Here is a 12,819-nt window from a genome sequence, read left to right as displayed (position 1 = left end):
TGTAGTGTGTCTTTGGCTGTTTAGGTGAGTTTGATTGTTTGTTTGTTTGATGTCTTGGAGAGTGGGGGAGTAGAGAACAGCCTAACCCGGCGGGGGAGAGTTTAGCTCAAAAGGCATCTCTCCTTGACTCTTCCTCCCTCATTCAAAATGGCCGCCACTTTCTCCAACTGTTTAGGGGAGTTTGTTTGCTGAATCTGCTTAATCTGCTAGTGTGTTTTGTCAGAGTTGATGATGGTGTTGTTTGTGGAAAATAGTCGTGGTGTGAGGAGCAGTGATGGCTGGCATTAGGGGAGTGACTCTGGGACGCCAGTGATCACTGTCTAGCCTCCTGGAGGTGTCGTGGGACCAACTAGACGAAACACTGGTGAAAGGAGGTTCCAACCTGATGACCCCAAAGACATGTTAGTTATCACTGCTCATTAGTCTGTATAGCTAAATTAATAGTTATCATAGGACATGTTAAGCCTAGGGAGCTATTCACTGAGTCTGGTCCATTTTCTGTAGCACAAGCTTCTTGTGTTTATCTTAAATTGTGGTCCCTTATTATGATACTACAGGTGACAGTATCATAACAGACACTATGTCAGACAGCGATACACATCACCAACAGATGAATAAGCTGAAAACAACAAATAAACTGCACCAATTTTCACTGGGATTGTCTCATTATACTAAAAACAAAACGGTGGTAACAGCTGTATCAGCATCAAACTTCTTTCCTTTACAAGCCAAAACCCGTCTCCAGCAGTCAAGCAACTCTGTTGTTTTGCTTCCTCTTCTATCAATTCCTTTCTTCTACTGAAGTTAGCATGCTAACCAGCTAGCCACAGCCTGTCCCATCCAGACCTCTTGTGTTGTGAATGCAGTGATAGCTGAAGCTCTTGGTAAGCGGCCATTATCACCACCACCTGCTCCGAGCAAAAAAAAAAACATTTCGCGCCTTTAAATCAAAATTGTACATCAGAGAAAACCCGTTTTAAAATGTAATTTAATTTCATGCTACACCATTGTAAATTGCATTTTGTTGCATGTTATATCTTTGAGTCACTACAGATCTTTTGAGCCTTGTTTGGTGCATACAATACATTGCCATTTATTATTAAGTGAAAAGGTACAGTACACTGTCAGAGTGGATTTTGATGTAGATCCAGTTTATGTATAATTAGGATTTATCCTCTCATCTTCATGTTTCCTATTTGAGATTAAAATGAACTAGGATTTAATTGAATGTTTAAGAGTGACAGCTGTAGGATACTGCAGAGATATTAATGTCAGCAAGTTTAATGAGTTGCCATCTGTTCACTGTGTCAGTGAGTTTCCATGTGACGGGAGCTAAGTGAGAGTGAGAGTGTGTACAGTAGGTGTGTTGACAGGCACTGAAGGTGACACAGGAAGTTTTCAAGTGTCACCCATCTTAAGATAAGTCCTGCAGTCTACAGTGTGGTGTCTCCATCATTAAGATGATTGTTAAGATGAAAGTAAACCTTTTATAGAATTTACTTCAGAAGTAACATTTTCTATGATGATACTTGTAGGCTCCTTCCTGTGTGGATTTTGTATGTTCTCCTCATGTCTGCATGGATTTCCTCAATCCCATCATCAGACAAGAATGCTGAATGCTTAAATGTCTCTGCAAAACCCCAGATTACGCTCAACAACAACATCTAATGCCAAAATTCTCTCTCTGCAAGTTAATATCCGTGTATGTTGAGTACAGTGTGGTTAAAATCCACTGATTTAGCATTGCACTCCTACAGCTTTTTCAGATGTACCCACAATGCAACTCGACCGCTGACAGTTTTGTTGGAGATTCAGGTGTATTATGCTAGTGGTGGGTAATGTAGCCTTCAGCTGCTATCGAAGTCTGGTAAACTCAATTCTTTCTAAACTAACACCCGAAGGTTTTTTTTTTTGTCTTTTTTTTTTAACTTGTGGTCTTCAGCCCCAACTAATGCTGACTCAAGTGATATCACTTGAGGTAATTTATCAGATTTCACACATATTGTTGATTTTAGTAGAAAACCTAAACTTCATCACATATTTGCAAATACTCATAAAGGTTTTGAAATGAAAACAAAAAATATTCTTAATTCACAAACAAACATGTCACCCCTCTGCTGGAAAATGTTTTCTCCTGCACATGAAAGGCACAGTCCATCTGTGAAACTAAAGTCTTTATCAAAGAAATGAAGAAGTACTTTTTTTTTTTTTTAACCACCATAACCAAGTGACATGCTTCCTTTCTGTCTTGTTGTCAGGATGAATATAAATATTCTAGCCAGTGGTAGACTTTATCCCACACAGTATCTTGGTGACTGTTTTTGCGAATTAAGTGCTAAATCCATCTCTCCCCCAGCAGAGTAAGACCTTAATAACCTTTGGCGTCACTATCAGACTCTCATCCTTAACTTAGCCTCCCTGTATTTGGCGTGCACGCACGTGCGCGCACGCACACACACACACACACACACACACACACACACACACACACACACACACACACACACACACAATCACCGCACTACCACCACTATTACCACCAGCAACCTTACCTGCTCTTCTGGCAGACGGAGCAGAGCCAGGCTTTGTCCCGCTTGCTGTAGACCCGGCATGCCTTGCAGACGTTGTAGCAGCAGTCCTGGCACTGGCGCCTGGGGTTGAGCAGGAAGGTGAAGGGCAAGCAGCAACGAATACAGCAGCGCTGGTTGAAACAACTCTGCCGTGACAGCAGGAGGCAGCGACTGCCCTCCTCATCCAGCTCCTGCTTCAGTTCACTGTAGGGAATAGAGGGAGGGAGGGAAGAGAGGGAGGGAGAAGGGATGGTTAGAGGGACAAAGATAGTGAAACCAGAAAGAATCTGTAAAATAGAGAATATTTAAGTATGGGAAGACACGGATAAATCAACAGTCGTGGGTTTACTATGTCAAATAGGATGATCATCACAACGAGGACATGGCGTGCACATAAACACACAAACAGTCACATAAATCCTCTGCTTCCTTTTAATGAAGATGGATCAGAAATTAAAGTGGTTTTACCACGGGGGGGTGAAACGGGTTATCAAAAGAGGAACAATCATTCATAAATGCCTGATGTAACATCGACTCGACATCAGCAGCAGCTTTTCTGCCTGTCTGGCTCCTGAAGCTTAAGTATCATAAACATCTATTATTGCTTGATAAACAGCCTCACCATAAGGTCTATTTAGTAGCAGTTCTGGAGATTTCTATCATATAGCATGATATTCGTCAGTTTGCCTCATTGTTATGGAACTGCAGATGTTTTATTCACTTTAAACCTGCAATGAATGGTTTTTAAGCCATGTGGGGACGGCAGAAACAAGCTGAGAACACAACACTCACATATCATCACATTTTAGTTGTTGTTATGGTGAACTTGTTAGCAAACACTTGCCTATTTACACATCCAACAGTGACAGAGCAACTTTATCACAAATTTTGAGTCGTGTTTCTGTCCAATATTCACTCTTTTTAGCTTTGTTTTCCCTTCCACCAACTCCTGAAAGATATACCCGTCTCCTTTAGCTGCTAAATGCTCCACTATGTTCAGAAGCTAGTTGCTAACTTTAGCATACAGTGTGCTTTTACAGCCTTTTTCAACTGAAAACAAATTTCCATCTGCAACCTAAAAATAACACTATGAGAGCAGTGAGAGTGAACCAAAACCGTAAAGTTGTGAGCAGTAAAACCAACACAACACTAAAACTTCAGAGAAGAGGAGTAGCAGATCTCATGCACTCACAGCTTAAATGCACCCGTCAAAGATTTGAATTAATTCATATCTGCACACACGTCGAGTTTGTATGCAAAGAAATTCTACTGAAAAGCACCGATCCACATCTACATACAGTTGCAGTTACACTCACTACATTTTAAAACAGATGCAGACATGTCAGGCAGGGCCTAAAAAACAAAGGAATAACAAATTACAGTAGGAAAACATGACAGACGGAGGTAGCGCAAAGGACAAATGGGAACTGGTTTAAGTATGTGTCAAAAAAATCCATTATTTTCACATTAAGGCTGCAGAACCATCAGCTATGACTGAATCATTTATAGGTGATTGCTGCTGTAGACTGATGTAGTCTTACAACATGAGGACAGGAGCAAGAAAAATACACACTGGGGGTATCTAAGTTGGCTTCATTTCAGTTGTAAATAACTCAAATTCAAAATGTAAAGCTTTTATATAGATCGTATCTATAATATTGGGCAAATGAGTTCCAGTTTTTGACCACTGGGGGAAATCCACTTCCTGAAATGGCTGATTTAAAGTGAACTGGTGTGAACTGTTTGTCGTTCATGGAAAAAGCAGCTCAACAGACACAGAGAGAAATGTACATGGGAAGAAAAGTGAACAAAAGCAATAGAAAGACAGAAAAAGACACAAAGCAGTTATAATATGCATCTGATAATCACAAAACTATTAATCAATTAATTGTTCTGTTTATAAATGCCCCTCACAATTTCCTAAAGTCCATGTTGACACCTTCAAATCTAAGAAAAAGTCTAAAAAAAAAGTCCACTGATATTTCATTCACTTCAGTTAAAGAATTCAGCATTTGAGAAGCTGAAGCTTCCTGTTAAATTGAGGCATTTCAACAACTCATTGATTACTAAAATTGTTCCACTAATCATTTCAGCTCCACACACTAAGCCACATTTCTTGAACATTAACCCCGGGAATTTGTACAACACTAACCTTTCGGTCACATTTTCTGTAACTCCCAAACTATAAAAATTTAACAGTGTCCCTCACACGCCTGTCTGACAGAGAGACGGCCATCCTCTCACTACAGCAGCACACTCCATTACTCAGGCTCGATGGACAGTATAAATAACCCTGAGACAGACCAGACCACACACACACACACGCACACACTCATGCAGAGTCACAGCAAGGTCCAAGATAGTGAAGTAACATGCAGAAATATACATGCACAAAACACTATCCCATGGAGAAAAATGCAAAAACATGTATAAACACACCACTGACTCTGCAGGACACTGCAGAAATAACCACACAAACAACAGCAACAACATTAATATTTCTCATTTAAATACCTATGATTACACATGAAACATACGATACATGTGCAGCAGCTCACACTGCACATTATCTGTGGTGCAGCTCTGTTCCCACACATGCTCGTCTAAAGGAGCTTTCTAGCTTCAGGCATGAAAAGAGGACAGACAGAACTTGAGCTGCGTCAGCTGCAATAATCCACACAAAAAATCTGTTTCTTGGTGATAAGCTGATGTGGCGTCTACCAATTTTCTAGTGTTTAAGGATGTGAATGAGGATATGTATTCTCTTCTTTGACGACAGCCATGTTGTTTTTTATGGGTAATGTGAAATATACTAGCTGAGGCTGCATGAGAATGGTCTACCACCGACTGCTTTGTTAGCTATTGGTTAGTTTAACTAAAAGAGTTGATTGAGACAAATTGAGAGCTTTGTTTCAGTGTTAGAAAAAGATCATAGGGTCGAGTAAGTTAGGTTTATAATGGCAGCAATTTTACGTTGATGGTAACTTGTGGTAGAAGTTCATTTGTGCCCTGTGTCCTCCATTTTATTTTATTTTTGATTCAAGTTTTGATCCTTTGTAAAAGCATTTGTAAGAAATATTTGTGCACACTCTCCTAAAGATTGTTAAAGACATATTTGTATCTATATACACTATATTGTGTCCGCGTGGAACTGATTTTGTAGTTTGTGGCACTGTCAGATTGTATTGTGGTATACAGATTTCTAGACAGAGCAAAAGCATCAAACCAGGATTTTTTTTTTTTTTTTTTAAACTGCACTGGTGCCGTCGCTTTGCTGCAACACTCTGCATGTGTGTTTGGAAGTGTGTGAATTCTGGAGGTGCAGAATGCCAAGACCTGTGTGCTCTGTGTATGTGTGTTTGGTGTGTATGCTGTGTGTGAGCGAGAAACACGTGCCTCCAAATCCCCGAATCATAAGGTGCAGTGACAGTGAACTGATTCCTGCAGCTTGTTCCTGCGAAATCGTTATTCAGTTGGAAGACTTAACAAGATAAACACTGTCGCACATTTGCACCATATCAATATCACAGCCTTTTATTTTTACATTAGATTTCATTATTTTACAAATTGATACAACACAGCCAGAGTAGTGCTAAATCCAGTAGCTATTTGTTCAACCTAACTCTTTTTTACGGGGATACTACAAAGCTTACGCACTCAGGTACCAGTTTATTTGGTACACCCAGCTAAATCTAATGCAGTGTAATACAACAGTTCTGATGTTGAGATACGAGATTATAAAGTTGAGTTGAGTTTTTGTCACACTGTTTTAGAGAGGTAGTGATTTTGTACTTTGTGGTGCTGTTAAATTGTATTTAATTTATCCAGACAGCAAACAGCTGCAGTGTTACAGAAACAAGTCACATAAATCATAAAACCATGGAAACAGGACACTCGAAGAGGGAGATGAGAAAACAAAATACGATTAAAGCCATAAAAACAGACAAATCAAATCTGAGAAAAAGCAACTTTTTTACTGTTGTGTGTGAGACATGTCAAAGCTTTATGTTTGACAAAGTATTTCTGATCATGATAAAGACTAGCAACATATTCTAATGTCTCTTAAATATACACACCGTTCTAAAATTCAGGTGGCTCTCATTGACATCGACAGGATGAGTAAAATATTAAAAACACCTCTCTGTATAATGTAAGGCAGGACAACAGCACCACAAACTACTATACCCATCTTTACAACAGAAACTCAACATCAAAACCTTCATGAAGGAGGATTTTTCTACAGGACTGATGTTTTAGACTGGGTGTACCTAATAAACTGACAACTATGCGTGTCTCATGGCTGCTTAATCAGAAAGTGGATACAAGATTGTGTGAAAGCAAAATCTAAGTACATGTATTTACATTCATTTACATGTAACTACTAAACTTTGTCTAATTTCAGAGATTATTAAAACTAATCAGTGTTCATTCTTCAAGTAATCTCACAGTTTACACAGGATTACGCAGATTTACTTGAAACTGTAAATACACACTATAATATATGTGTACGCACATGGTTGTTAAAATAACGCACATAAAATCTTTAGATGTAATGTTTACTGCAGCATTTCAAAGCCTTTACACTGTTTAACACTCCCACTGTTGGAAAGTGAATCTCGCTTATCTCATCCTGTGCTCTTCCTTCCTTTTTCTTTGTACTGATTGTTATCTGAAGTAGTTACTGTGTTGAAACAATCTAGAGAACAAGGCCAGGGCAGACTTTGTCTTTCACAATATCAGTTCGGTTTTGTGTGATACTTCAGTCATCTGTCACAGACACCCGCATGAGGTCATGAGCGGTGATGCACGCATGTTTCAAAATGTCACGTATAGAAGGTGATTGCTTTCCCATATATATATATATATATATATATATATATATATATATATACTCCCCTGTCTATCACTCACTGCTGTTTCACATTCAGGGAGGCTGCCGAGTTTCATCTCAAGGGGTGGCAGTGCAGAAATTGAGAAGCAGGTTGCATGAAGTTGGAGCCCACTTAACGACTAGACTGAGGAAGCAGAAAAGTGCACAACCTGCATGACATGAGGGATTTGCCTTATAGATGTGATATCAGAAAACGGTACATGATCTTATCTGTCAATGTACTTCTGCTAAAGAGGAGATGTGATATGAATGTGTTGGACATCATTTCGCAGCTTGGTTTTTAGATCCTTGTGGTAAGAGATCATCTTCTTGGTCTCTTCATGAACAGAGAAACTGGTATGAAGCAACACAGAAATGTCAGAACACGTCTAAACATACTTGATGAGCACTTCTAAGAGAAAGTAGAGAGCTCTCTACTTAATCGCTTTGAGTCATGTCACATGAAGATTTTACAAAAAACTCTCCAGCTGCAAATATCATTCAGGTAGAAAAAAGTTAAGTCGTAGTTTCAGTGGTGTCAGTTGATAGGTTTTTTTTTTTTTTATAAAACATGCTTTTCTGTGTTTTACAGGCTTTACATCAAGATACAACCCACCATCATGTAATTACACACTGGTCACAACACAAGGACATAAAATTAGATACTACACCAGGATAAAGTATTGTTATACTTTAGTGCTTTCTGTTTTTTTTGTTTGTGTTCCCAGTGGAGTTGTGCAGGCTACAGGATTTTATGACTTTCCAGCTGATCAAGTGTCAAACCAGAGTATATATACACTCAGTTTATTAGGTACACCTAACTAAAGCTAATACAGTCTAACACAACAGTCCTGCCATAAATCCTCCTTCATGAACGTTATAATGTTCGGTTTTTGTTGAAACTGTTTTACAGAGGTGTTCATTCAGCTGTATGGACATTTTAGAGGCTGTAGTTTACTATTATTTTGTCCACCCCGTTTATATCAATGAGGGTAGACTAAATAACAGAAACACATGTCAGTATAATGCCATAACGTTCAGCAGCACCGCAAACTAAATACTCCAAAATGACCATGAAATTGGCTCGGCTGATTTCCTGTCCTCTAATTAATTGTAGAAATGCCAAACCAAGTGTGAGGGAGTTCAGACAGCGTCTCCATTACATTGTTTGTCCACTAGAGGCAATGATAAATTGATTTTTCAGCTGTAAAATGTCCTGATTACTATGGATCTTGGTCACAGTTTAAGACCTGAGGACTAAACACAAACAGCACTATGAAAATGCTATGATATCGGTTCTCCTTACTTTTGGTACTTGGCTATCAAAACAAAGTAGCATATTTGAGTGAACTGGCAAATGATCAACTTAAATACTCAAATACAATCCACTAACAGCATTTTTAAATAACTTCATTATGAGATTAAATACACGTGTCAGATTGTCATTATTCTCTAAACTGAAAGTGTCCTTGATTGTAACCTTAACAACACAGATAAAAAAAAAAAAAGACTTCCCCAGTTTGGAAACGTTGATGGTTTTTTGCGCTCACTCGCTCTTAAAAAACACTGAAGAACACTAGAACTAGAACAACTTAGAAGGTTGGAAATCTTTGAGGCCCTTAAAATATGTTCTAATTTTATAATGAATGCTCATTATTTTATTGATTTGCTTAACAAGTTTATTATTCTCTCTTATTTTACTTACAGGTGTTTTGAATGCTGTGCCATGTGAGTATTACGTTTCTATACAACTACACTGCAACAGCAAATATATTTTGTGAGAAACATAACTGTGACAGATGACGTCTTCTTTTAACATGATGACAATATGTTAATAATGAACATATCAGTTCTGCCAAAATATCACATCTTCCAGTACTTGCATTTAACCAAAGCATTGACCACACTGCTTATATTTCCACCACTATTATGTTTATATCAGAACTGTTCAAACATCTGTCATCATAAGAAATGACTCTAGGGATGAAAAAGGTCCAAGCAGATTGTCACTAAGGTCAAAATACAAAAAGGTGGGGCTGGAGCAGATTTCCATATTAAGACAGATGTAAATCTGAGGGAAATTACAGTCATTAAATTTATCTTGCATATGTGCTCCTTAAAAACCAATTTCTTATCTGACTGGGTTCCCTGATCACTGAAAGCATTTGGTAACGTAAGCAGAGGATTACTATTGTGTGAGGGTTAGGGTTAGCACGAGGTGCAAGTAAGAATGTGATGGGGAAATGACATAACTGTTTATTCTTAATCAAAATCATATCCGACTATTATGCACCTCACTCACTCTCTGCACAGACTCAGGTCGATATACACCAGAGACCAGAGACTCCAGTTCAAATCCACCCAATTAGCATATCCTTCTGTCTCCATTCTCACATATTGTGTTTGGGCACTGAGGCTTGATAGAAGTTTTGAGGAAGCTAGTCTGAGTACAACAGGAAAGGGCTGTCACTTCCTGTCCGGTATTTTTAAGGAGAGACTTCAGAGCAGAGAGACAGGACGGGAAATCTCCTTTGAGGACTAAAAATGCATTGAATGCTAACAAAGTCCTAGAAAATGGGAATAGTAAGAATGCTGTAGATGCATACTGCTTACACAACATATTGCATTGTAAAGCTTCTATTTCATTTTGTTTTTCTGTTACAGATGGTCTAAAACTGCCTGTGGTAAAGGATGAACTGATGAAAATTAAAGTAGCTACTGATTAATCAATGTGATAATGTGAAAGGGGTCACTCGTAGTGATGAACCTACATACAGAGAATTATCACCTAAATCTACAGCTTCCTTCGGCTTTAAGGGGCTTTGTAATGAGTTTCAGCTCATTGTTTCTCTGTCCAGTCCCAAACTTTACTGTTTTGGTTCACTCTCACTGCTCTTATAGCATTGTTATCAACCACAGCAGGCAGTTGTTTTTGAGAGAAAAACCAACTGTACACTACCTGCCTAGTACCAAACAGCAGACAGACACTGTTAACGACCAGCTGGTGAATATAGTGGAGCTTTTAGCAGCTAAAGAGATATTAAGTACGGAAGAAGATCTTATTATGACATCTACAACTGACCCTAAGTAGTAAATATACACTTTTAGTATAATGTGTTAAAGGGGCTGAGAGTGTCTCAGAATAAGGAAGGGAGTAGTTTCAGTGGGGGATGAATACATAATGACCTAAGAAAATCACTCTGACTAATCAGTTTAGTGATTGATCTGCTGGCTGCTTGGGGGCTCAAACCTGTGACATGTTCACGACCGTCTGAACTCACCTGAGACGTTCCTCCTCCTTCTTGCGTAACTTCATGTCCCTCTGCACCACCTGCAGCACATGCTCTGCCTCGTTGTCTGTTAATCCCGACAGGTCCAACTTCCGGCCCATTGCTGGCAAACCTCTGGCTGTCACTCAACCCCTCTGACCATTCAATCAGCTTGTTGTTTTCATCTAAAAAAGAGAAAGTTAAAGATTACAAAAAGAATGAATCAACACAAGACACAAAGGACGCAGTTAAATTCCTTATACGTTAGTGTATAGCTACTTTTTAGCTCATTTCCACCACATTTCAGAGGGAAATCTCTCTTTCACTCCATTACATGACATTTATCTGACATTAATAATTTCTATTTTTCAGATCAGAACATTCAAAAAAACACAATAAGCTTATAAAATACAATAGATTGTGAAATATTTACTATTTCTAATTCTGAAAGATTTGGAATGCAGGACTTTTACTTGTGAATGATTAGTTATATAAAAATGTATTGGTACTTTTGGTTAAGTAAAGCATTGGATTAGGTTCTCCACCACTGGTGTATGTGATAAGTACATAGTGCTTGTATGAGCTCATACACGGTGGGCTTCTGATATGTTGTTTTAGGTCTGTAAAGCCCTTAAAGACACGAGAGTGATAAAATTATACATAAATTAACTTACAAGGATATAATTTAATAGCATTTGTAACTATCTCTTGACATGGAATGTAAACATGGCAAAAACATTTCACTGCTTCAGACCACAAAAGGTATGGAGAAATATTGTCAGAAGTAAGCCAAGCTGTCCAGCATCTACTGCATGACAAACCCTTCTAGTTAGTGCAGCTTTTATTTCATACCGCTCACACATAAACACCCTCCTAGTTGACCTTATATAGTTAAGGATTGTGTCCATAAACACTGAAAACTCTTTTTGACGTCCTACAAGCCACTTACACAAGTAAATCAGGGGTATTAACACCGAGCAGGATTTGGGATTTCTGCATTAGCATTCCTGAGGAGAATATCTGTCTCTCTGTCAAACAGGAGGTTGAAGACAACTTTTTTTTTTTAATGATTGAAGCCAAGATGACAGCAAATCAGGGTTGTGCAGTGAATCAATGTGGATGTGAGCTTCAGTACAAACAGTAGTGTTTATCTGAATACCAACTACGATTATGATTGATATATTTTTCATGCATGGGATCTTGGAAGCTGTTTCACTGGGATGTTAGACAAATATCAAAGTCTACAAAAAATAGGATTAATACAGGAAATAAAGACAATTGTTCCTCAGGTGTGATCACACAAGTTATAAGAAATGATTCTTGGAATTGTCACAATTTTCATCCAGGCTTCTGACAACAAACTTTATAAATCTATCATGTTCATATAAAAATGTTTTAGGCATTTTACTTTATATTCTCTTCTTAAAGAGTCACTTAAAGTCAAATGTAGAAAAACTCACCGATTTCTGACTCCGTTGTCCTCCGTGTTTGTAGCAATGACCACCAGTTTACTTTCACAGCTGCACAGTGGGAAAAACACGAATAAAATCCGTTCACACCTCGTGTGAATTGTTGGTGAGTCAATGCCAAAAAATCGACCAATACTCAAAGTTTAACGGGGTCTTTTTTTAAAACCTTTTCTCCGTAGCCGAAGTTGGGAAGTTAAACTGCACGTGGTAACCATAAGCAGGTCTGATCAGCGCAGCCTGTCCCGGTTTCAGGGAGAAATCAGGATAAAGCTGGGCTTGGTCTGCTCCCACTCTGCTGGGTACAGCCAAGGAGGCGACATGGAAGTTATGAAAGCTAGTGTTTCAATTAAAGAAAAAACGTTTATATATCATATAAACACCGATTCAGATCATTAGAAGAGTGTAAAGGGTTTATCTTCTTTGAGATTCCTAACGAAAAGATGTATTGAATTTCTTGGACACATGTATGCCTTACATGTGTAATGATTACGTTTAGACCACTGTCTTGATTCACAGCCGCTAGAGACTGATGGGATAATAGGAGCAGGTGTGCAGCTGTGTGGGGAGAGCGAATGAATGAGGGCAGGAAACTCGCTGAGGGCAACTAGTGGACAGGTGGAGAACTAGAATGGTGGAAGAAA

The 12,819-nt window shown here is 38.6% G+C and overlaps 1 protein-coding gene across 3 annotated transcripts in view; it reads right to left on the bottom strand.

Moving 5' to 3' along the window:
- The window catches only part of myripa (myosin VIIA and Rab interacting protein a), a 29,255-nt gene extending 16,666 nt beyond the window's left edge, over window positions 1–12,589 (bottom strand). For 2 of the 3 annotated variants that reach the window (XM_087173301.1, XM_087173303.1), the window contains exons 1-3: window positions 12,170–12,588; window positions 10,722–10,894; window positions 2,553–2,774 (exon numbers count right to left, since the gene is read on the bottom strand). In XM_087173301.1, coding sequence (XP_087029427.1) covers window positions 2,553–2,774; window positions 10,722–10,831 — 332 coding nt within the window. In that variant the 5' untranslated portion in view covers window positions 10,832–10,894; window positions 12,170–12,588. Of the gene's footprint in view, window positions 1–2,552; window positions 2,775–10,721; window positions 10,895–12,169 lie in introns of all 3 variants that reach the window. The other variant, XM_087173302.1, reaches the window with a different exon arrangement.
- Between the last annotated feature and the right edge of the window lie 230 nt (window positions 12,590–12,819).

The sequence above is a fragment of the Seriola lalandi genome, unplaced genomic scaffold (genome assembly GCF_002814215.2).
Source record: "Seriola lalandi dorsalis isolate HSWRI2012SDOR001 ecotype SW California unplaced genomic scaffold, Sedor1 jcf7180002054168, whole genome shotgun sequence".
Taxonomy (NCBI): domain Eukaryota; kingdom Metazoa; phylum Chordata; class Actinopteri; order Carangiformes; family Carangidae; genus Seriola; species Seriola lalandi.
This window is presented reverse-complemented; position numbering and strand designations above follow the sequence as displayed.